At 43.5% G+C, this 26,323-nt stretch overlaps 1 protein-coding gene across 6 annotated transcripts in view; it reads left to right on the forward strand.

Annotated features, from left to right (window-relative positions):
* Positions 1-26,323, forward strand: part of Arid1b (AT-rich interaction domain 1B) — a 417,231-nt gene that overhangs the window by 96,016 nt on the left and 294,892 nt on the right. For all 6 annotated transcript variants that reach the window (XM_029566701.1, XM_029566702.1, XM_029566705.1 and 3 more), the window contains one exon: positions 24,157-24,306. In XM_029566701.1, coding sequence (XP_029422561.1) covers positions 24,157-24,306 — 150 coding nt within the window. The remainder of the gene's footprint in view (positions 1-24,156; positions 24,307-26,323) is intronic.

Below are 26,323 nucleotides of genomic sequence, written 5' to 3' on the forward strand. Positions count from 1 at the left end.
GTTTCCAGTGCTTAGCTATCCCAGTACTAGAAAGGTCATAGGTAATGAGTAAATATTTCTTTCTTTCTTTCATTCATTCATTCATTCATTCATTCATTCATTCAATTTATTTATTTAGTGTATGCGTGCATTGCCTGCATATATGCAAGTGCACCCGTATCATGCAGTGCCCCTGGAGGTCAGAAGAGGGTGTCAGATCTCCTGGAACGGTAGTTACAGACGGTTGTTAGCTGCCATGAGGGTGCTGGGAACCGAACCTGGGTCCTCTGCAAGAGCAGCCAGTGCTCTTAACTGTTGAGCCATCTCTCTAGCCCCCAAATAAATACTTCTTACATGAAGGCAGTGATGGAATGATAAATAAACCCCATAGGAGGGTCTTGATTACTTATGCAGGGGGCAGTGTAAAAGGCAGTTCTTAGCAAAATTTAACAGATCTCTTGCATAGTGTTGTTCTCTTTGAACATTATACAGTGTTTGTGGAGAAAGCCTTATTCAAGCGAGTGCCTGAAGCTCTTTTGGCAAAGTTGTACAAGGTCACACCATTAATAAGTGGCAGAGCCCAGATAGAATCCTGGTCTGATTGAGTCTAGCACTGACTCTCCTAGTTACAGATTTTTCTTTCTTTTATGGATTTGTGAGAGCCACACAGAGAGAACTACTCTGGCTTGAGTGTCTTCTGTGTTCTTACTTGCTCAGTCTTGGGACAGTGTGTGACCACAGGATAGCCTGCATGTCTGCATGGTCTCATTTTGCCAGCATCCAGGTGTCTTCCTGGGTGTGATGATGTGGGTACCTATCAGGGCCTCTGGAGACTGGCTCAGAGGGAGTCTGATAAGTTTTTGTGACCATATTTGCTCCTTGAAGAGCCACATTGTGTGTTATTCAAATGGTGCTTGGTGTTCGTAGCATATGAACACTTGATCCAAGAGTTAGTTTTTTTCTTGTTTGTCTCTGTGTTGTTAGATTTGAAAAACAATAAATATATTAGTAACGGAGTTCATGAATAGCCACTGTGATTCCATGACATACATGATCCTGAAATTTGTTGTGTTAGGAAGGAGGGCTGGAGTAGAGCCTTGGTAGAATAAACACTTGTGGATTTAAGCAGCATTCTTTGGGGGGTGGGACCCAAGTCTAAACAAGGAACTTATACACATAGCCTGAAGGTAATTTAATACAATATTTTCAGTACACCTGCATTTTAACTTGAGACCACATGAGGCACAGTGTCTGGTGGCACTGTTGGTGCTCAAACGGTTTTGAATGTTGGAGCATTTTGGATTTGTAAGTTTTTGATTATAAATGTTCAGCCTGTTTTTGGATCCAGAGTAGACTCTAGATAAGTATGTGCATCTAATAGCCATCCATCCGTCCATCCTGCCTTCACTACACTGTCATCACCCAATGCACATGGCATGCCACTTGGCAGGAAGTCCAGCTTGTGAAAGAAAAGGGATTCTTCAGTTTCATAGGAAACAACTGTGGGCTTGCTTGGGATGGCTGGGTTTCCAGCTGAGAACAGTACCTATTGGAATACTGTAAGCATTCTTGATTATGTCCATCTTTCAGGTCAGTTAGTGATGTCTGCATTTAGCTCCTGAGAAGAATAGAACAGTTTGCCAGTTCTTCAAAATGGACTGCACTTTTAAGACCCAATGATGAAAGCTAAGTGAGGTGACGTGCTTCCTAGGATCTGCCGAATCGTGCACCAGATTGCTGTTTTTGTTCTTTTTATTTCACACTGTAGATTGTCGCACGAGAATGTTAGAACCCTAACATTATAATCTCTCCCTGCCAGCTTCTTCTCACAAAGCAAAGATGCCAGACTCTGCTTAGATTTAAGCAGTTTCTTGTGTTTGCCAGTGAGCCGTTGTTTAAAATGAGTTCCTTAGGAAAAAAAATTCACCAAGAAAGCTGCACTTACCGAGTGTGTTTTCTTTCTCTTAATAGAAGGATGGCTCACTGCCATGCTTTGCTGTTGTTTAATATTGTAGAGCTTTTACTCCGGCTCTGTTGGTGATTACAAGAGTGCTACATTTTGGCTAACAAATGTGGCAAATGTGATGAAAATCCCCTGTGTTGTACATTTCTGTGAATAACATGTTTATATAACATGCTAAATACTTCTGTTAAAGAATTGCTTTCCCGAAATTGCAAATTCCATTCCAGATTTTAGCGTTGCTAAATTGTGCTGTTGAATAGTCCAGATTACAGGGGTATTTTAAAAGCATCTTTAAAGTTTTCTGTAAACACAATCATTTTTGAAGCTAAGCCTTTGAAAAGACTGAGAATTGTATCTGGATGTTATTGTTGATTTTCTTACTGTACCTAGTGGGCATTGAGTAGAATTACTTCTAGAAACAGTTCTCATCTTAGTTACGGAGTAGGCAGTACTGAGTACTTAGTTACGGAGTAGGCAGCTCCCATCTTAGTTAGTACTAAGTACTGATGAGACCCTGAAGTAAGAGTGTGCCTAGAGGAATCAATCTGATGCTGTGGTTGGGTTCTGACAGTGAACTTGTGACCATGTTACCACAGCATCATTCTGGCCCTGTTGGGTCTTGGCTTCCCCCTGTGACCTTCGCTTGGCTCTTGTCCTCTTGACTGCTTTTATCTAGCTGTTGATCTTTAATCTTGGTTTCAGTGACTCTACCCCAGACCACGGCTTGCTCAACTTGAGACTCTGTCTGGCTTCTGATGTCTAGCTGGACCCTTCCTCCTGGATGTGCCTCTGGCAACTCAGTTCTAAGGTCTCAGTAATGATCCTTTCCTCACCCAACTTTGCCCTATCAGCTGTCGCACTGCTCCATCATTTACGTCAGCACCCTGGAAGGTGTCTGTGGTATTTCTCTGAACTATTCACACCCACAAGGTTATCCAGACATTTCTGTTTCCCTTGCTTCAACTTTGGCTTTTGTGGAGACCATTGCTATCACTAGAGAATGCTTCCAGCTCCATACAATGGCTTTCCAGTTGTCTCTCTCCCACTTTGGATCATTCTCATTGAGACCTGCTGACCCCTGTGTGGTAGGAACAAGGTGAGCTTCAGCAGGCTGTGAGTCCTTCAGAGTTCAGTCCTAGGGTTTCTGCTTGGTGTGTGAATCCCAGGTCCTGAGAACTGGTTTTTGTTTGATTGCTTTCCCGCAGAGTGTTCACAGAAATCTGAACTAAATGTAAACATGCTCTGTTACTTTTCTGCTTAAAGTCCTTTAGTGAGTATCTGTTAAATACAAGCCCAGCCCATCGGCCTGGCTTCTTCACTGGTCCAGCCTTCCTTTTCGCCTTGTCTCCTTCCGGCCTTTCCTCCTAAGGAGGAAGGGAGCTCCAGGATAGTAAACCTGCAGTGGAAGTGACTCTGTGTGGTGTTTGCTTCTGTCTGGCTGGTGTTATTGCCTCCCTGCTCCCGTCTGTGTGTGCCCCCGTCTGTGTGCTCCCAGCTCCTATACCTGCTCACGTTACCTCCAGACAGTAAATTACCTGTTGCTACTGAGTGTGTCCCCTCCTGAACTTATGTTCTTCCTTAGTATTTTCCAAGTCTGTGCATGAGGACTTGACAAAGACTAGATTAGAGGAAATAATGCGTTAGAGCCACCTACCTCTGAAAGCTGGGGCCCCTCCTCGCAGCCATGCTGACCCTTGACTTTGGGTTAATTATCTAAAGTCTGTTGACACCATTTGCTTCTTTTAAATCCGTGTGCTGCATATTCGAGCATGTCCTTGTGTTCCTAATGCCTTTGACGGCTGGCTGTCACTGGGGTCTCCTGTTTTTGCTCTGTCATACAGGTTTTAAAGTTCTCCAGCAGTTTGCCTATCTTTCTGACATTTTAAAAACCACCTTTATCAGCCAGAATTCTTAATAGTTTATTTATTATTTTTATCTTATGTATATGAGTGCACAGCTGCATGTGTGCAAGTGCACCCGTGTCATGCAGTGCCCACCGAGGTCAGACAAGGGCTTTGGAGCTCTGGAACTGGAGTTATGAGCAGTTGTTAGCTGCCATGTGGGTGCTGGGAATCGAATCCAGGTCCCCTGCAAAAGCAGCCAGTGCTCTTAACCCCGGAACCATCTCTCCAGCCCTTTCAGCCAGAATTCTTAACTGCATGAAGTAAAAATGGAGTCTGGCCAGCTGAAGGAGAAAAAGAATTGTTGCCAGGCTCCTGGACAGTTCATAGAATTGCCAGGAAGGCTGAAGAGTGAGACCAGCTAGAAACCAGCAAGAAGAGCGGAGACAAGGACTATTGTACTGTGGGGAAGATGTCTGTGCCACAGTGTAGCATGTGATGCCACAACTCCTCGCTCCTTGCCCCTTCTGGCATCCTGGAATTACATAAACGCATACTCCCCAGATGCTGGGCGTTGCTGTGCGTACACCCAGAAAATCCCTCCCATTTGTTCCTTTGTGCTGCCAGCTGATGAGTCAAAAGACACATGCATCGACTTGGCCAGGGCTTATTGTAGTGCTTGGGAGCATCATCTTTGCCTGTCTGTCACAAACAGAGGAAGATGAAGAGTCAGCTGAATGCCAAAATGGGTGGATAGGTGGGCACCACATTGCTGCTTTAGCATTTCACGTGGACATACTTGAGGATGTGCTTTAGCAGGCTAAATCTTATTATTATATGGTAATTTGCGTAGTTGTTGGGCATTTAGAATGTGTTTTCCTATCAGCTTCTTACTCTGTGAAGTGCATGATATTGTAATACTGTTTTATTGGGGGAGATGTAGAAACTGATGAACAAAGAGATAATGTGACGTCACAAAGGGCAGGTAATGCTGGGGCAGCACTTCAGCTTGAAGGCTCCGAGCCCCAGAGGGTTTCCCGGCTGTGCTAGCCTATCCGCCTATTCGCTGCCACATGGTCCACTGTGTGCATGTGGTACCGTAAACGTCCTGGAGGTACCTACACCATACCCACTGTGCAGAATTGCTGTGGAAGGACCTGGATATACAGTCTGAGTCTGAGAAAGCTAATTTGGTATTTTGTATTCCTGTTCTGTCTACTTGTGTTGTTTAATGTTGTAACATCTCTCTGGTTGACTGCAGCCATATGTCATTCAAATGGAACCTGTACTTTGGCATTGGCCAACAATCACTCAGCTGTGGAACACAGCAATGAAAATTATGAAAACTCTATCTTTTCATTAGACTAGTGGAATTTATAAGCACGTTTGTGGCTGTGCCCCACAACTCTACGCTCTGGCAAATGTGAGTACAGTGGATTAAGCCTTTGCACTTTCCCCCACTGTGAATTGTAGATTTGTTTCACACTTGCAGATTGCTGTAAAAGCCAGATAGATGAGCACTTTAAAAGATTATAGCAATGGAAAATGTGTTTTGGGAATGAACTGCCTCGAAACAAGTATTATAAGAGGCGTTCTAGTGGGTTCTTTTTCATATCACGTTAAACACTTCTGCACACTCTTAACAATTTTATTTTTGAGAGCATTGCATAGTTTTTCTGTTATAGGAGCAGAGGGTTTATGTCCTATTGTTTTTTATAAGGTATTACATCAGCTCTCACTGGGCTTTGAGCTATATCCATGTGCTCTGTGCATGCATATACATGCTTGCATGCGTGTGCGTTGTGTGAATGTGTGCATGCTTAGTGTTTCTGTGTTGCAGACTTGGTCTTTCACAGGACAACAGTTTTTTCATGCTTGAGAGAAGAGTGAAGCAGAAGCTGTAGCGAGCAAGCTCTCAAGCCCTCTCTGTAGCAGCAGATGGCAAACTAATCAGAGGAGAAGGGCCCTGCCAGCCTTGGGTTTCAGAAGTCTGTTCCAGTGGGGACTGCTGGCCTCTGGGAGCCCAGATACCCCCTGAGGGTGTATTTGAGCTGTTAGATAGGCCAGGTGGTAAGAGAGAACAGGCTGATGCCACCCAGAGGAAGAGGGTAGGAGCAGAATGAGAAAAATGAGAATGAAGAAAGGTCCTTTCTGATACAGGGAGAGTTTTTCAAGTAGGATGATCAAACAGAGAAAGGCATGTGTAAGGAGAAGGGGAGAAGTCAGGAAACGCGGTAGTGGTAATGCAAACAGAAAGAAAAATCAGCAGTGTCCTGTGAGAGTCTTGGGGTGAAAAGGGCCTCCGCAGAGGCGTTGGGGGAGTAGTGAATGAGATGACTCAGTATTAGTGTACTTAATTCTGCAGTGCTGAGCATGGAACCCAGGGCATCTGGCCTGCTAGTCAAGTGCTTTACCACTGCACTGCATCTCAGCCTAATGGTATAGTATTTGAGGTGTCAAACACAGTGATCCATGTAGGTTAAGAAATATATTTCTGTAAAAATTATCATGCAAATTTTGCATGAGAAAATATATTGATGGCTCTTGGTAGTTTTAAAGTTTTATTATTTTAGTAAATGTTTATTAATTTGTATGACAAACAAAAAGTTTAGATTGAAAACAGTTTGCATAATAATTTGTATTTCTAATGTAGAGACAAAGGAGGCTCTTGAGAATTTTGAATTTAAGAGTCTTGTTAGCTTGGTATAGATCAGAAGAATATTCTTCAGGATTCCCAGAGCTTTGTTGGGTGACTTGGGCCAAATCAGGGACACATGGAGACACACACACACACACACACACACACACACACACACACAGAGAGAGAGAGAGAGAGAGAGAGAGAGAGAGAGAGAGAGAGAGAGACAGACACACACAGACACACAGACACACAGAGCTTCTGCTGGCTCTTTTTCCTTTATAAAATACAGACGTGTATGCACCCCACATGTACTCAGGTTCTGCTCTTAGTACCTGCACCTGTGTATCGTCTTGTTGCACCATTGTGGTTTAGGGATGTGAGGACTGGGTGGGATGTCCAAGCTTCAACCCCCCAGGTCTTTCAACATCCACTATTGGAATTTTAGTCTTAAGTGGTACACTGGGTATGTCCAATCTTGGTTCATGTTGTGGTGATTCTCCACCTTGAACAGACACTGATTCTAACTCCTATCATGGGATGTCATGGGGTTCAGTGCAACTGTGTGTGTGAAGGGACTTAGGCTTATAGGTACAGTGGAAAGGACTGCTGTGGTCATGAGTGTTGTTTTCTGATGGAGGGAGCTGACATCAATGGAAAAATAATATAAAGAGGTCTGTCTAGTTAAGTGCATAGATGTTCTTAAGAGTCAGGGCCGATTAGCTTTGTGCAGTGTTCTGGGGTATAGAGTCTTTTGTACTGAGATGCCAGGGTGAAATGCAAAGTAAGGTTGTGGTAAGATGCTAGCAGCAGAGCCTGAGGGGGGAGAGTGCAGTGGTGGGGTTTCTGCATTTCCTTTAGACAGACCTTCAGTTAGCACTCAGGCTCCCTTGTCTTTCTCTGGGCAGCTAGCTCAGACAGGGGACCTGTGCAAGTCATTGTTTGGCTCCCTGGACTTACCATGTCATGCTCAGTGGCATTTTCCAAACTTAGTCTTTCTTGAGGTTTTTTTTTAATGCCTGCATACATGTAAATACACCTGTGTCATGCAAAGCCCGTGGAAGCCAGAAGAGGGCATTGGATCCCCTGGAACTGGAGTTAAGGACTGTTGTTAGCTGCCATCTCTCCAGCCCCTTTTTCTTGAGTTTTTAATGTTAGATTTCTCTAAAGCAATTTTTGTAAACTTTGAATAATAATTGTAAGTCTTTCTCTAACGTTTTTCACCTGAGCCAAGTATTCCTCTAGACCTGGCAGAAATCATATCATCTGGGGCTTCAGAGCCCCATAGTCAGGGTCTTCTGTGCTACCCCAGACAGTTGGATTGTCAGGTCCCTGTGCTCCTCCCCTCTGGATCCACATGGACAAGCAAAGGAAGCCGCAGCCCCTTCTTTTCTACCCTTGAGATGGGGCCTCACTTTGTATTCCTCCCAGGCTGGCCTCGGACTCGGAGTCCTCCTGCTTCAGCTTCCTGCGCACTAAGATTATAGATCCTACTGTACACAACTACTTCAGCTAGATTTTTAAAATTTTAGTCCTGGGGTCTGGGGAGATGGCTCATTGGGTGAACGTGTCCTGTCCTGGGTTCAATCCCAAGTGCCACATGGACCAGGCACAGTGATGCAAGACTGGCAGCCTTCCACTTCAGCTTCATCTTATTTTGCTGTGACTTCTTATTTTGGCTAGTGTTTAGGATCAAGCCTAGGCCTTGCTCATGCTAGGCAGGTGCTCTGTCACTGAGCTGTATCCCCCAGTGCCCGACCCTTGATTTCTTCGTGGTGTTGCTGCTTTTTCTGCTAAGGGTGGCAGAAACTGATGTAGATTGGTTGCCTTCCTGTTCAGTCCAGCTTGCTGGAACTAGCAGTGACTTCTTTTTCTTTGACAATGGCATTTGTGTATGCAGCAGCTGTAGATCAGGGGTGGCATTTTAGGACCCAGACTGTACTACCTGGTGCGTTCTGATGTCACTGCAACCAGACTCCACGCCTCCTGATGTGTGCCAGCACAGCATCACTGGAACCAGGCTCCACCAGCTGATGTATTCTGATATAATATCAGTGGACTGGTTTTTCCTAGATTTTCAGGGTGGGGGTTACACTTTTTTGACTGCTGATTATGATCCATTGATAGAAACATGTATTAGGCTGCACACATGTTTTTAAAATGGAAGGGTTTGGGTATTAAGAACAAAGAATGAAAATGCGTTGGCACAGCAAGGGAATCCCATGTGGTCAAATTTGTAATGTATTTTATTTCTTCATTTTGTATTCAAAACTTGTAAAGTCTTAACCCTAATTAACTTTCAGTATTTTGAAGCTCTTTTAATGTTTTCCTTTCCCTTCTGATGATAATGTAAGGAGGTGGTTGGTGGGTTTGTTTGTTTGTTAAGGCAGAATTAAAATGGTCTATTCCCAAGGCAGCCTGTTGGAAATTTGAAGCTATCGTGTTTTGATTTTTTTAGTTGCAGGGTAGTTTTTCTATTCTCTTCTGGGTTTTGCCACCTGGACAGTGTAGCTTTCCTGCAGAGCCCCAGAAGGGAGTCAACTCGACATACTCCTGTATGGCTGGGAGTTCATCCAGAAGATTAGAGTGTGTGAGAACGGAGCTCCACTCTCTTACAGTGGGTGGGTCCTGGCTGCCCTCCTGCTGCCATGTGTAGGGTAGTTGTAGTTTGCTAAGGGCATACTAAGGCCACTTGGAGGTTTATTGGGCTACCACCAGTGTGCTGTGCACAGCACATCTGGAAAGAGGTGAGTTTTGAAAATCACCAGGTACGTTACTACTGTTTCTTCTGGTGGTAAGAAATAATTGGCAGCTTTAAGGATTGTGAGTGTTTATGTAAGTAGCATCCTGGTCAAGAAACTTGGGCCATTTTTTTCCCCAGTTCCTTGCCTGTGTCTTGAGAAGGGAAGCACTTCCCTCCTGGCCAGTGTCTGTGACATCTGCTGCTGCTGGCGTGGCCTCACTGATCTTCTGAGAAATGTTGCTGAAAGGAAACTGATTTATGCTAAATACATCAGATGATCAGTGGGAGATGAAATTTCTCTGGGGCATGTATAGCGTATCCGTTCAATTTTAAGGATTTATTGAATTGGGGATCATTGTGGGGTACTGTTTCAAACCTACTTTTGCTTCTATCAGAAATTGTTTTCTCATACATAAAGGAGAACTAGAATATTGTCTGACTTCAGGACTGATAGATACTTCTGCCCATTTGTCACTGGATTGGAGGCTGTATGAATTATTTTGTGGCTAACTGATATCCCAGTGAAACAGCTAAATGGCTTCGTGTTTCACTCCCGTCCCCAGCAAAGGTGCATTAAGCCAAGTGGACCATCCGAGGTTATTTCCATGGAGGGTCATTAGATTTTATGATTATTTGTTTTCAAATGTGTAATATTAATGTTTTGCTAGTGTTAATAGAGGAGACAATGGGAGGCAATGAAATACTTAATTTGCTACATTAAATAAATCCTCCTCCCTCCCTGTTTGCCCCAGGTGTCTTTCTATTAATGATTTAGGCATGTCACCATCCTGTACATTTTCTTGACCCATCTTTGGGGAATACTTGGCACATGTTGTTCTGTTTGCTCAAATAAAATTGCAGGTCATCTTAAGAGAAATAATTAAAATTTTCCATCAACGTACATAAACACCTACTTTGAAATTTTTTTCTGTATTTAAAGGGCACTGGTGTTTCATTCAGGGCAACATTATTTTTTATCATACCTAAACCATAAATCCCTGTTTACACCATTACATAATATCACAAGTTTGTAAGTTAGGTTTCTGTACTAAATGATTCCAAACAATCCCCAGATCCACCCTCCTCCCTGTTGCTTTGCCTTATATGGTATCCCTTGGTAGAAATTATATCCCATGCATATCGACATCCTTGATCTGAAAATCTGAAATCTAGTGTGCTCCAAAATCCAAAACTTTTGGAGCCCTGGCATCATGCGACCACCGGCTCCTCCACCATCGTCTCAGGACTGAGCATGGCTTCATAGTGTCTTTGCCCCTGGCCATCCCCGAGTGGCCACTGCCCACACTCCACCCCACCCAGCCCTGCTCAGTGATCATGAGTGCTTTAGTTGGTAACTAGGAGGTGAGACTGAAGATTGCCTAAGGGTCACCTAACCGAACACAGTAATTCCAGCAAGGTGCCTGAGGCACAGCCTTCCAAGGATGAGGGAATGGAGACTTCCTAGCCAAGTGCTAACTCCCTGATCCAGCTGACCCCTGCACTGTGAACATTAGACATCATGTGACGAGCTCCTCCTCCCTTTTTCCCCTTCCCAGCCATTGAAGGAATCAAATGTGAGTCGGTTTTTCATCTCTTCTTGCATGTTACTGTGGTCCTGCTTTTGCACTCACTGCTGCGGAGGAATCCCTGCTCTGTTGGGAGGCAGACCATGGTAGGAGTCCTTGTTGATAATCCATTTGCTAGGAGTACAGACTGGAAATCGGGAAAGTATAAAGCCAGCTGTGCACATTTGAAGCCTGACTTGGTCTGGATGGTGGGAGCAAAGTCTCTAACCTTCCCTCCCTCCAGTAAGTTGATCTAAATGCCTTCCTGGGGAAGGACTGGAGGGTGCAGTGAAGTCCAGGACAGGTGCTCCCTGAGCAACTGACCTGCTTTCAGAGCCGGTAGAGAGCTTCATTCTGAGTCTCAGAGGAAGCCCTTAGGAGCCAGGCTGGGGTGTGGCCAGTTTGCACTAATCTGGTTCTTTTTCATTATTATTTTTTTCCACTCTTAACACTTTTTACCACATACAATGTTTAAAGTTAGGAGTAGGTTAATGAGGATACCTTTTCCCTTAAAAACCCATGACTCACTTAGATACTGTATATTTTGAAAAGAACATCTTTTAAAACATTGGCAGTTTTTGAAATTTTTAGTTTCCAATTTCATCAATGTGGTTAACAGTGTGCCTGTCTGTCTCTGTGTCCTGCTTTTTGCAGGAGAGAAAAGTATTTAAGAAGGGTACAGAGAAAGCTGCTCTCCTCACCCTAGACTATGCCCCAGGCTATTGGTGGCAGGACATGGAGGCTCCCTGTCTTTGGGTCTTTCATAAAAACAAAGTAAAAACCTCTGATTTGTATGTTACATAATGTATAATATCACATGGGACTCTATAAATATGTGTAATTTATATGTCACTTAAAAATAGAAAAGATTAAACAATCCCAGTCTGTATTTAAATAACACATGTGCATCTACATACATATGCACACATAACACATACCTACACATATCTTACACATGTGATATAAAACCCCAAAGGTAGATGGTGTTCTGCAGTGAACCACATCTCTCCTGCCCCTGGTCAGCTGCCGCTGTCTATTGGCTCGTTAAATGTATGGTTTTCTGTACCCCGGGTCTGCTCAGCAGTTCTCTCTGCTGAAGAGAACAGACTCTTCAATTGAGCATTCCTCACACGTGCTCTAGGCATGCGGTTACAAAGTTGACATTGTAGCCTCAGCCAAGGTTATCTCTTTAAAATTCCCAGAAATTCCCTTTTGGCGCATCCACATTGGCAGCTGGATTTGTGTAGGAAAGAGCTCTTGACTCTTCTTTCTGTGCTGTATAAAAATAGAAATCTCTGGCCAGACATGCAGGTGGGCAAGCAGCTCCTCTCTAACCCCCACGGGTCCCGAGCATTCCAGTTCCCAATGCAGTGAATGGCGTCCTTACCATGTGCCTGTGGCCCAGGCAGGTGGTTCTGAAAATAAGAAGATGCTGGAGCCTGGCAGTCTTATTAGAATCCCCTGCTGTCCCTACATGCGTGTAAAGTATTGTTAACTGCTTTGATTTTGGATTTTGTAGTTTTTTTTTTCTTCATTTAAAAAAAGACATGTTCTACAGATTCAAAAATACCTGTTAAAGTGTTGGCAATAATATAATAAGAAAGCTGGAAACTCCAGATTGCTTTCCAGTAAGATGCATTCATTGCTGAGTAAATGACCTCACACATGTGCTGTCTTGAGCCAGCACTTTCTTGGATGGAGACAACCAGATTCCCTGGAGGAAGCAGCACGGGCCCTTTTATTCTAGGAAAGCATTGCTCCTGTGAGCAGAGCTGACCCATGTATTTGTGTGGTTGCCTTCAGAGCCTTTTTTCCTTTTCATCCAGAGGATGACCTCCATGTGAGTAGCGCTTTATGGACTCAGTGCTCATGCGTCTCCACAGCTGTGATTCTATCATGGAAAAATGATTGCATATATTTGATAGGGAGAATACTTTTAAGATGTAAACCGTGGTAACTAGAGGTCAGTGCTTTTCCATTAGAGGTGAGCATGGCTCCTTTCACTGTTAACATTTTTTCCCTGCTTATACTGTTATATAAATAAGGCATGTAAGCTCATCAGTGAATCACAGGTCAGGGAAGATTGTGGAACACTTTTCTGGATGCTAGTTGTTATCTTCAAGAACAGGCACTGTGGCTTGGCAGGCACTGCTCTCTGGTGCCCTCAATTCCTTGCTGTGCTAAATTTACATGCATTGGAAATTAGCAATCTTTCTTAGCTAAAAATTTTAGAATAAAATGTATTATTGTGTGTTACATGTACTTTTCTCCCTACAGCTGAATATTTTTCCTTTTATGCTAGTGTTTTATCAGGAAACACAGTGTAGACTTTATAGAGCCTTGGTGTTGAATGCTCTCGCAGACTCCTGGGAAGAAAAGAGTTAAAATGTGTGGTTAGGGCACTTGAGCATACAGCTGCAGTTATACACTTGTGTGTTAATTTTGTGTACAGTAAGACTTTAGTTCAATTCTGGTTGTAACTGAGAGGAACCATTTTACTGTCAGTGAATGTCTTGTTTTATGAATACTTAAAGTCTTTAATTGACTGAAGGGACTGGAAGGTGAAACTTCTCTACTCCGCTGGGAGAGGAGAGCCCAGGGTGGTACCAGAGGGTTCTTCTTAAAGGTAAAGAAGGGCAATCCCAGTCTTGTTACAACCAGAGCGTTTTGCCTTTGGAATCTTGCCTGGTATTTTAATACTGTTCTGCTGTGAAGACTAAGTCAATGGAAGCAGTGCAAACAGTCAAGACCTTGTGCTGTAGGGAGCGTACTCATCAGCAGTCTCGGCTCTGATAAAATGAACGCACTGCAGGTGATGGATTGGCCCTTCTTGGTGACCGTGTGTTTCTTAGTCTTAGTCTATGCCTAGAGTTAGGGCATACTCCTTAAAGCTTGAAGGAGTTAATTTTATGAAAATAAAGAGGATTTGCCACTTTGTGGAATGGGTAATAATGTTGCAGAATTACTAAAGAGGTAGCATGGTCTGGAAATATAAATTAATGTAAGAAGGATATAAATAAATTCATGGATAATAGATTCATAATGGTTATTAAGAGTAAATAAAGGCTGTTCAGGACATATCCCTGACTTCTGGAAATTGAGGTCACAAGAGACACTATCATTTTGTTCCCACAGCTATAAAGAATATTCACTCTGAAGAACATTGGCCTGACCTGCTCTTCACTTAAGCTGTGATTTGCTAAATATAGAGCAGTCAAACTTAGAATAAGTAGTGAAATTTTGTAGGCCATTATTAATTGTAAAGAAACAAGATCACAATGTACATTATTTCATTTTTTCTATAAAATCTTATATTGTGTGCACCCTGTTAAAGAAGTTTAATAATAAAAAAAATTGTTGTTAAAAAAGGGCTACTGCTGGCCACACAAGCATTTCAGCATTGTTTCACAAATCAAAAATGAAAACCTATTTTGACATTTAATTTAAATTTCTTAGCTGAGGGGGCATGCTAAATGATGTGAGATATGTCAGTTATTTTTAGTCTGAAAAAACAGTAGCATTTAAAAAAATTTTTTTTAAATTAACTTTGCGGACTATGATTTTCATCTCTAGAAGTTCCGTTAGGTACTTTGCATTTTCTGTAGGGCACAGGTGAAGGAGCATGGTTCTGGGAGACCTCTTCGTGCCTGGGAATGGGACAGGACCAACATGAAAGCCTGGATGCTCAGGACCACGTGTGGAGTGTAGACCATAGCTTCAGGGGAGGTGGGAAGTCCCTTCTAGAGAATCAGTCCTCCCAAGACTAGAACCTACAAGTGACAGAAACCTCCCCTCAGAAGCCCAGCACAGAGGCAAAGCCACTGCTGTGCACAGCCTCTGGGACCTTGGGAGACGGGGTTGTGGGGAGGGCAGCCATTCAGAGAAGCTGGAACTGCCACCCAACATCAGAAAGTCCTCTGTCGTCAATCCTGCAATCCCATCAGCCCAGCCCACCACCAGAGCAGTGTGGAACCCTGTCTCACAGTTGGGTACCACAGCTGTGGCTCATGAGAGGCAAACACAGGTCCAGGCTCACATGAGGGGAATCTTTGCTCCAGGCTTAGGACAGGGGACCAAAGCTCCAAACTCATGGGACATAGCCACAGCTCCAGGCTCATGGAAGGGATAATAATTTAATTAAGCTGGTTTCTACTCTCTTCCTGTCTCCATTGCTCTGTCCACATGATTGTACTTGTGCTTAAGAAAGACCATTTTGGCTTCTGTGCAGCAAACAGAGGCAACTTGTTGGCTTGAATTTCTTACTAGAGAGACATCAGTATTGGAGAAAAGAGCTTGTCACTTTTGCTCAGGGAGACAGCTGGATGAATGTTCTCTCTTCATGGCAGTGGCCTCACTGCCACCGTCTTGACTCCTTGATTATCTTCTTTCTTACTTGCTAAGTCCTGAGTTCAGAAATTTGAGGTCAATATAAAAGCACCTAAGTTCTGGGGCTAGAGAGATGGCTCAGCGGTTAAGAACACTGGTTGTTCTTACAGAAGACCCAGGTTCAAATCCCAGCACCCACATGGCAGCTAACAACTGTCTATGACTCCAGTTCCAGGGAATCCGACAGCCTCTTCATTTGCCGTGGGCATTGCACAACACGGGTGCACTTACCTACATGCAGGCAATATATGCATACACATAAAATGAAAAATAATAAAATGTAAAAAAAAAGCACCTAAGTTTAGAAGGATATTCATTCTGTGTGATTAGGTTCCTCACAAGGTCCAGTACACATACTCGGCCTCTCTGGAGTCAGCTGCCTGGGACAAGCCTCATTCTGCCATCTTTTTAAATCCAGCAGCAGCATTTTTGACATAGATGTTATCTTCTGGGAACTGGGGTACAGGAAGAAGTGGGGTGGGAGTCACAGCAGCACAAGGTAAGTAGAGCTAGTTCCTGCGCTTTGCAGTTTCCCTGGCCCTGGGTGTCAGGCACTGCTTCATCTTGGAATACTTTGCCAACTCCTTCTTAACCCCAGTTTACCTTTTTTTCCCTTTCGTCATTCAAATGAGGGTACATGGATTGGAAGAAGTGCTGCTTGAGTCACTTGAGTGTGTGGTGAACACACGCCATACAGTAACTGGCTGCTTCTTATTTTTCAGGCACAGAGAACTAGTTTCAGGAAGTTGTGGAATAGTTTTTCCTTAGATGAGCCTAAAGACAAGATCTGTTTTTCTTTTTTAAATTAAAAACAAAAAATAGAGGAACAAAAGCACCTAGGTTATTGATTAGTCTCAGCCGGGTGCTTAGCTCGAGCAGCCGTCCAGTGGAGTGGTTGTAAGAGCGTCCCCTTGTGCGAGTCACCCCTGCCCAGCACCTTAGGTTTGCCTGACATGCTGACATGGTAACGCTTCATCTTGCAGCAGGTTCAAGCATCAGCTGAGCATCTGCACTCCTTACTATTGGGAATTTTTAGTATTTCTCTTATGCATGAAAAATAATACTTGCTCTTTCTGTGACATCAGAGGCCAGCAGAATTTGACGTATTTGAGTGAGGCTGTTTTGACCTTCATATTTTTCTACGGTCTTGGCCTTCCCATTGTGTAGTGTTCACCCAGAAGGGCCTAAATCTATGGTGAAAAACAGAATTCTGTTAAAGATGGATTCTTACAATATACTCTTTATTGACCCTTAGAAGACAACAGCAATAAATAATCAGAAATAAATTGCATTTTGTTCTAGATTCATGGAAAAGACTTGAATCAGGTTAAGAACGTGATAACTGCTGTGTTCTCTAGGCAATTAATTCTTTACATACACATACCTCCACAGATTTTTATATTACTAATAGCATTATATATTGCTTTGCAAGTTGTTATTTTTTTTAAGCTCGACCTCAAATCCACGGACAGAACTTTTTATTATGTCTGTAATGAGGATCATTATTTTTAGAGAGTCTGTGGTATTTTGACTCCCCATCTCCCCTCTAATGAGTCTGCTGTTGATGGACATGCAGAGTTTTAAACTGTTTCTGCATTTTAGCAGGGCAGAATTAGACTCCTAGCTATGCACATTTTTGTTTAAATTGTTTTATGTTTTTTCTTGATATAAATTCGCAGAGTCAGAATTAAGTGTCTGTACATATTGTGTCCTAGCTTAGGTATTTGAGTTTTTATTTTCATTAAGTCATTATTATTTTAGTTGTCCAGCTGCCCTGTAATATATTTGGTTACATGAAGTGACAGTATGAAAGCCCACTGTTAAACATATGGAAAGAGCTGTTATATGATAGTCAGATAGAGCACACTACGTAAGTAGGAGAGGAGCCATAGGTTAAGGTATAAAGACGTTAACATGTCCTATGCAGCCATAAAAATGGAAAGTGAACACATAGGGTATTTGTTCTGTATCAAGTGTATACACACATTCCCACAGTATTTTAAGGTATAATTTACATGCAGTGTTGCCAAACATGGTGGTGCACGCCCTAACCCCAGCACTTGCGAAGAAGAAGCAGGCAGATCTTTGTGAGGTCGAGACTAATCTGGTTTGTGTAGCGAGTCTCAGAAAGAAAAGAAAAAAATTAGATTCAATATAATGCCCAGACTTTAAATATATATACAGTTTGATGAGTTTTGACAAATGTCCAAATATTTATGAAACTACCCACAAATTAAGCTACAAGGGACTTCTGTCATTCCCAGAAAGCCCCCTTATGACCTTTCCAGTCCCTTCCTGTATCCTGTGGCCATTGTTATGATTCTGTGACAGTCAATCAGGTTTGCCTCATTTTGAACCTTGGAGAGGTTCATATGGGTCATACAGTGTGTGCAGTGTGCATATATTTAGTATTGTATTTTTCTTTAACTATAGTTCTCAGTGCAAATACCAAACTGTACTTCTTCAGACAGAAGGCTGGAGTGGGAGCAGTGGGGACAGGAGTGAGACTGGACCCTCACTGCACACCCTGGACTCTCACTGCATACCTTGGACCCTCACTGCGCACGCTGCCAAATTACCAAATGACTTAACAAAGCTGCCAAATTAAAAAAATGAGCAAAGGACTTGAAAAAAATTTTAAAATAGAATTTAAAGAGTTGGCCACTAACACACAAGGTAAGGTGCTCAGCATTTTTGCTCATTGAAGAAAGCAGTATGAGATTACATCACTTCACACCTGATAGAATGGCTGTACTGGGGATGGTGGCTTGTGGCCATGTAAAATGGTTTAGTCAATGTGGGATAGCAAGGAGACCCACTTCTGGGTGTATTCCTCAAGAAGCGAAATCAGTGTCGTGAACAGATACTTTTAAACCCATGTTCAGAGCAGCATTATGCACAAAACCCACAAATTGGGAACAAATCAAGTATCTTATCAGTGGGCCAATGGATAAACAGAATATATGGTATATGAAAGAATGACCTTAAAAAGGAAGGCAAGTCTTACATATGTACCAGTGGATTAATGTTGAGCAGATGTGAAAGAAGCACATGTATCATGTGTTTCCACTTCTATGAGAGAGCAAGAGTAACCAGACTTGCAGAGCTCAGTGTAGGACAGTTGCAGCCAGGGCTTGTGTGAGGCACTGTTCTGTGGGTATGAGTTCAGCTCCGAGTGATGGGGTCTGGGAGTGGAAGTGCTGATGGCTCACAGCCGTTAGGTGCTGAGTGTCTGCACACTAAAACCCCTTAAGATGCTAAACTTTAAGTGTACCTTAGCTGAGGGAGGACTAGATCTTTGTAGAAGGCAGAAAAGGAGGTCACGGATTGTCATGTTAGATTTCGGAAATGGAGGTTTTAGCACATTACGTACAAAAGTGATGCATGTAGCCAATGCCACGTGTTTCCTTTGTTCAGGAACAAACTGATGATGTAAGTAGATTTAGGTGTACAGAGGCAAGTCCCCATGGAAGCTGGGCAGTGGCTGGGTATCAGCTTGGCAGCACTCACCTTGAGGGCGGGCGGTGGGGGGTGGGGGTGTCATATCTTCTAAGGGTCTCTCCAGCAGTCCTGGAAATAGGAGTGGGCCTGGATTCTTGCTTAGCTCAAGGTCCAGACACTCCCATTTACTTTGCAGGGTGTGGGATCTAACAGGTGTTCTGGGAAGTTAATTCTTCACTGGGTTCGTTCTTAGGCCAGATAGAGTCTGTAAACAGTAAGGACCTCAGGCAGAAAGGCCTGTCCCTGAGGCTTGCAGTCCTGGGATGGGGTGTGCCTGGCTCATCAGTCCTGAGTGAGATCCTGGATCACAGGTGGACTGTTTCCAAGGCCCTGGGGACTGTACAGGTCCTGCAGTATGCTAATGCTATGTGGTTTCTTTTTACAGGGTGCTAGTTCTGTAGGCTTTCTTCATTGTAGAACTTACTTCCTGAGGTGTCTTGTCCATGTAGGCAGGGAAATGCTGACCTAAGGTTTGTACCCTGCAGGACCCCTATTTGTAGAGAAGACCACAGTGGAGCCCTCTGCCCAGCCCTGCCCCAGGTGAACCCCTTCATGAGAAGTCTGGGCTCTAGAGCCTCCCTGCTGGGCCTGGTAGTGAAGCACAGATAGAGAACTGTTGGGAGGAGGCCTAGGGTTCCCTGCCTGCCTGTGTGCCGTCCCTTGCTGCTTCCTTAGAGGTGGGAAAGGGTGCTAGTTGGATGCAAGATCTGTATTTTTAAATGTAAAATTAGGAATTTAAGCGTAAGGGAAGGTACAAAAGCAAATAGAAACTCTGTGTAACTACACTGACATAGATTTTGCCACGTTTGTGTCTCCCTCCTCTGCCCCCCCCTCTTTCATCTTTCCCTCCCTTCTCTCTCTCCTTATCTCCCCTCCCTCTTTCCAACAGGAATAAAACCCAGAGCCTTACACATTCTAAAAGGCCACAAGCTTTACCCTCTGCCCCGCATGTTTTTTTTCTGGGGGGGGGGGGGGGGGGGGCGGGTGCAGGGAGGATCAAAACCTAAATTCTACTCTCCCCTTTTCAGAAAGAGTTAGATATTTCCTTTTTGATGATATTTTTGTGCCCTTACTATTGGTGTGTTCATAACATATATCACATACAAATGGTGTGAGTCCACCGTAACCTTTTATTGCTTTCTTTTTGACTCACCATTGTACTTTCTAGATTTGAATGATTTTTGTTGTGCTGGTTTTGATCTTGATATGTGGGCTTTATAAGTTGCCTTTTCCCCCTCTGCAATGTAAAACTTAGCTGTATGGTTGTAGCAGTTAGTTTTTCCTATTTACCTTCTGTGCCTGAGTTAGTCTTTTCCTGGTGACCTTGAGCAAGACCTGGCTGAGTAGTTTTCCTGGGATGCACACGAGTGTGTCACAGCTGCGGTGTTGGCAAAGTTCATGCTGGGTCATTAAGTCAGTGTGTCTCCCTCGTCTCCAAAACTCCTTTCAGAAGATAGAGGTGGAAAAGGAAAGCTTGGATTATATCATTGATTTGGGGGCATGAGCTAAAAGGTCAGGGTATGGTGAAGTGAAAAACGAATCCAGGAACCCCTTCTCCCCCACCACAGCCACAGATGTGCAAGTTAAAACATATGTCATTTGATAATTTTCTAGAGAGATAGTGTAACAGACAGATCACCTTCAGGTATTCTGTCCCTCTCCAGTAAGGTTTGGAATCCTTCACAGTTTTAAAGAAAAGATGTGATATTTTTCTGTTATTTTGTGTGCTCGTGTACCAACTGTAGAAGTGATTAGGACTGAGCGAAATAGACTTTCGAAATAACAAGAAAATTTTTTTTTAAGATTCGTTTTATTTTTAATTATGTGTATGCTATGTGTCTGTATATGTGGGTGTGTGCAGATGTGTGTAGGTGCCTGAAGGGGCCAGTAGAAGGGGTCAAATCCCCTGGAGCTGAAATTACAGGTAGTTGTGAGCTACCCAATATGGGTGCTGGGAATCAAACTTGGGTCCTTTGCCAAAGCAGGGCCTGTGCTTAACTACCGAACCATCTCTCCAGCTTAGGAGGAAGTTTGATTCTAGGAGTTTTCTGGAGATTTCCAGTTGGTTTAGCTTAATGATACTCTTTTTACATAATTGGTTCTGAAAACACAGGCTCTTTGACCTGCTTGGCAGTGCTGACTTCAAGGTTGGCATTCAGTGGTGGGTACCATGCTCTTGTTAAAGGACTGGCTTTTCTGCCAACTGGTAAAGCAGAACACTGGTACCACATCTGGGTGGTACAGGTGATTTGCATTTTATGTTTCTTGATTAGTTTAAATTTAACATAATAATAGCTGATTTATTGACACATGGACGGCATTAGTTGGCTTTTAGGTCCTCTTCCAGGAGCATGGCCTTAGTGTAGGAGCAAATGCGCATACACACAGTACAGGGTTGACTAAGTAACTAATCAGTCATTGTCCTGGTGGTAAAATGAAGAAGGGTCAGGCATGAGGATGGTGATAATGAGCTTGCCTGCTCAGGCCTGGGGTGACACCTGAGGTAGAAGTGACTGTATTCATAGTTCTCAACACTTGGCTCCTGGGTGGTACTTGGTGTCAGTTAAATGTCACTTGCATGTCACACTCTGGTAATCTTAGATGTCCCAAATGTGGTTTAGCAATGAGAGAGAGAGAGAACGAACTCCAGGCTCTGTGGAGCCAGCATGGGCTTCATGGCATGGCCCTCATGGACGTGTCTCTAGGCCTCTGTCACTTGGACAGTGGGTGTGGGCTCTTCAGGCGTCCGTGAGACAGAAGTAGTGAAGTGTACTGGGGCTGTAGTGGAGTGAGGATCAGGGCTGAGTGCCTGAGTGGCCAGGTACCAAGAAGGCAGCTCTGCTGACCTCTGTAGACTCTGACATCCCACCCCACCCCCGTGCTTTGTAGTACTGACTGTTTTGTTTGAGAAGTCTGACAAGCATATAGTAGATGTTGGAGAGCTCTGCTTCTAAACTGGCTAACTAAAAACAATGGATCCTTAAAGAATTTGATCTTTGCTCCAGCAACAGGCAATGAGTTATTATAGTGAGAAGTTGGTTTTTTAAAGGTAACGCTTAAGTGGTTAATTTTTTTAAAAAAATACTACACTTATTTTTATTTTACGTGTATGAATGTATTACCTGCATGTACGTAAGTGTTCCAGTGCTGTGTAGTAATGGCGGTCAGAAGAGGGCATCAGATCCACTGGAATTGGAGTTCTAGATGTTGTTAGCCACCATGTGGGTGGTGGGAACTGAATCCGGGTCCTCTGTAAGAGCAATCAGTGCTCTTAACCACTAAGCCATCTCTCCAGCCCCTAGAAGAGGTTAATGTTTTAAAGGAGCACTGCAGCTTGTAGTTAAATAAGAATAGCAGCCTTGGTATACATATCTAGATAGATTGCAGGTTACTGCCAGTATCACCGTGAATTAGTGAAGTAGGCCTGTTGTACAGCAGGGGTATGTGGCAAGGTAAGTTGTGTGATGGACCGTACTCAATGCTGGTGTTAGTAGGTTTCCACAATGTGTCTTGCTTGGAAGATGGAGCCCCATCCCCAGATACTTACATATTGTGTGCAAGGGTTTCTGTAAACCACAGAGTCAACATATTAAAGCACAGCTCCTAGGGGAGTTGCTGGCTGTGTTGACTGAGCTTTACAGTCATTTTAACACTGGCAGACACGTTATCCTCACTGCTTCAAATCCAACTGCAAAGATGCTCGTGTGAAATACCATATTAGATATCAAATCAAACATATGGGTGCTGGGTGGGAGGGTGTGTATTGTGCTGATGTGTGGTGTTCCAGCATGTGGAGTTGTATTTTATGGAAATTCTTTGACTTGGCTTGTGGCAGGGACATACATTCATTATGAAATACCAAACTGTAAAGTAAATAAAAGCAGATTCCAATTGTGCTCTTCCCTGGTTTTCGGGGAAAACTCATCTGCTGTAACAGCCAGAGCTGTGTGCTAAGAAGCACTGTGCACTGTTGTGACCAGACATTTATAGTCGTTGCAGAGTTTTTTTGAAATAACTGACTTGGATTGAAAGAAGCAGGAGCCTGGAGCATTGTTTTGCTCTGATTCGTTGCATGTGCTGTGAATTATTATATTCACTTGCCTTAGAGGTAGAACTTTGAACGTTGTTTCCACCGCTCCTTTTCTCCTTTTTATGGAGAATCTGGCTTTTCAGTGTGCCTCTGGTTCTCCTTGGTTTCTGAAGTGTGTGGGCTTGTAGGGCTCCGTTCCTGGAGTTACTTGAACCATATTATGGCATTAGCAGGATGACTTTACCACCAGCAACTCCCAAGTGCTCTTTGCTGTCCTGATAACTTTCTTTTTCTTTTTTGTTCTCTCTTCCAATTGGGGCCTTGGAGAAGGGGTAGATTTCTATTGGGGGCGGGGGGCACCATGACGACTAAAACACTGCTTTAAAAGAAACTAGGAAATACTGAGTAGTGTGTTTTGCATGAGGAGGGACTGGCGTCTGAGCACTAGTCTAGGAGTTTGAGGCTCCTGTGTGCTAGAGATGGGAAAGAGCAATTTAGGCCATTTTGGTCTTTATCTTGTATTTATAGTGAAGGATACTTTATTTTATATTATCTCTTTTATCAACTAAGAAAAGGCTATCCTTTATTAGATAGGCATGTTGTTTATTCAAGAATTCATACTGGGGGTGGTATAATTTGATATAAAATATTGTTTTCTGTATATTTGTGCCAGCTTTCCATTACTATTACAAAAGCTGACATGATCATCTCAGAAACAAAAATTTTGGGGGGAGCTCCCAGTTCTGGAGGTCACAGTACATAATTGGTTGGCTCTGTAGTTGGGGGTTTTTGAGAAGGCAGCATATCATGATGGGAGCATGTGATGGAACAAAATTGCTTCCTACTAGCGTGGCCAGAAAACAGAAGAGTGCAGAGGGAGACCTGCATTTCCTTCAAGGGCACGCTCATCCTCCCTAAAGACTTCACACTAGGCCCCATGTCCTACATGTAGGCATCCAACACTGGGACTTTGAGGGATTCAAACCATAGTACTATTTCGAAAGGTTTTGTTTGGTATTAAAGGGGTGCAAAGTGCTAATAGAGTTGACTCATACCTGTTAGAAGTGGAATTGGGGTGTTCTCAGGTAGACTGTTCTGTGGTGCAGTGTACCCACCGTGGGCTTCGTGCAGGATGTGAGGGAGTTAGCTTGGGCTTTGTGAGCTCATTGTAATTCTGTCTGTTGCATGGAGATGGATTTAACATTCTGCGTCTTTGGCTTCCTTAGCAGGGACTTTTTTAAGTGTTAGCCCCACCCCTGATTTTTATGATCCCCTCTGTCAGCATTTGATTCCTGATAAAATACGAGTTTTAAGGCAGTGTCACTATTATTTGACTTCCTTGATAGCGTTGGAGCAGAAGGCAGAAGTCAGTTGTCTTGTGAAACGGATTCAAAGTATGGAACTGAGTTGTTGAACAAAGAGCCCCCTTCACAGACTCGCTCTGAACAGTGTTTGAGTTCTTTCTCCTGCACATTTTGATTTTCTCATCTGCTCTGTTTGACTTTGACAGATGCCACCGCAGTACGGACAGCAAGGTGTGAGTGGTTACTGCCAACAAGGCCAACAGCCATATTACAACCAGCAGCCGCAGCCCCCGCACCTCCCACCCCAGGCGCAGTACCTGCAGTCTCAGTCCCAGCAGAGGTACCAAGCACAGCAGGTGAGCCTGGCCCGCCGGTCCCGGGCCTTGTTTCCTCCTCCAGGTCTGTGTTCAAAGGCAGGCCATGCTTGAAAATCTCCTCCTTTTAATATTTATTCTCAGTGAAACAAAAAGGAACTTTGAGAAAAATGTAAAACTATACCCCAGCCTAACTCATCCCTCCCTCCTCTTTCCCCTCCTCTCCCTACCTTACCCTGCATCCTTGAAGATGAAGACCGGGAAGGGTGAGTGCTTATTTAATAGCTGCGTGCCTTACAGTTGGTGACAGCACAAGTGTCACTCACTTCACGCTCTTTGTCATTTATGTTCTAGCTTCCCCAAAAAGTGTTCTTCCACTTTGTTAAGGCCCATTTGGGGGAACAGTTTTACTGGTCATATGACCCTACTAGTTGACATGTGCATGATTATTATTATCTTGACCTTTCATTTAAAAGTATTTTATGTATATGAGTGTATTGTCTGCATGTGTACAAGTGCCCCTGTGTCATGCAATGCCCATGGAGGTCAGAAGAGGGCATTGGATTTCCTGGAACTGGAGTTATGGATGGTTGTTAGTCACCATGTGGGAACTGGGAACCAAACCTGGGTCCTCTGCAATAGCGGCCAGTGCTCTTAACTGCTGAGCCGTTGCTCCAGCCTCTACCTTTCATGTTTTTGTTTTAATGTTACATTCTACAGTAGACGAATATGGTTGCTCTTCTACTGTTATTTCCTAAAACTAGCTTATAAACAGATAATCACTTCAATACAAACTAGAATGGTCTGCTTTAGTACATTAAATAGCTTCTAGGTCTCCCTCCCTCCCACTCCCCCCCCCCTTTACTCCTTTCCCTGCCTCTCTCCCTCCGCCTTTCTCCCTCTTTCTCCTCCTCCTAAATCTTATTTTGACAGGGTCCCATTTTGTGCCCCTGGAGGGCCTCAAGCATTTGGCGCTTCTGCTTCTGTTCTCCTGAGTACTAAGACTGCAGGTGTGCTACCTCCGTGCCCATCTAGTTTCTGGTTGAAATTAAACTTATTCAGTACTTGTTTTGGGGGCCGGTGAGATGGCTCACAGGTAAAAGCACTTGCTGCCAAGCCTGATGACCTGAGTTCAGGCCTCAGGACCCACATGGTAGAAAGAGAACTGACTCTAATAGGTTGTTTTCTGACCTCTACACGTATACTGTGGCATGCATGTGCCTTCACACATACATACACACGTATATAATAAAAAAAGAAATACTTATTTTGGCTACTGGGCCATATATTTCAGCTCACTTGGTTAAGAAAAACATTATAAAAACATGTACTTGGTGAAATGATTGAGTTCCATTTTGTTTTATGTTGTCACCCTTCAGTGGAATGAGTTGTCCGGAGTTGGGACTCTTACTCTGAATGCAGAGTTAGCCTGTCAGCACTCCAGTCCTTAGCATCCAAATGGCTTCTCCGTGTTCATCTTTCCTTTCTGTTTTGTGGGATGGGTATGGTAAAGAGGTGAATACACATGTGCCGTGGGCTTGTTCATGTTTTCTAAGGGCTTCTTCCATGGTTGGAATGGATTTCTGATCTCAAGCTAAATATGTAAATATATAGAACTGCATTTCTGAAGTGTTTTCTTGGGTTTGTTGGAGTCCATTCCCGTGTGACTTTGATTATAGAGTTCTAAAGAATGTTTATGACTTTGGGCAAAATTTGCTAAAACCACAGGAGAGTCAGACTTGTGTTTAGTCCTGCTTTCTGCATTGGTATCTAGGATTTATAGAAGTGGGATGTACACTATTCCAGTTAACCTTGGCCAGCTTTTGTTAGTGTGTGGACATTTTAGAGCACTTCAGTATCAGTTCTTCTTAAGTGAGAGAGGCTGGCATCTGGGTCCTGATAAGTTACTGGCTTTCACAAGGGCTTTCAGAGCCTTATTGAACTTATCTGTGGGCTTGGAATGTTTTGACATGTCATCAAAATTTAAGGACTCAAGTAGAGATTGCATTACTCACTTTATTCCACTGTGCTGAAATGAATCTCTGATTGTAAAACCAAT

The sequence above is a fragment of the Nannospalax galili genome, unplaced genomic scaffold (genome assembly GCF_000622305.1).
Source record: "Nannospalax galili isolate Female #2095 unplaced genomic scaffold, S.galili_v1.0 scaffold211, whole genome shotgun sequence".
NCBI lineage: Eukaryota > Metazoa > Chordata > Mammalia > Rodentia > Spalacidae > Nannospalax > Nannospalax galili.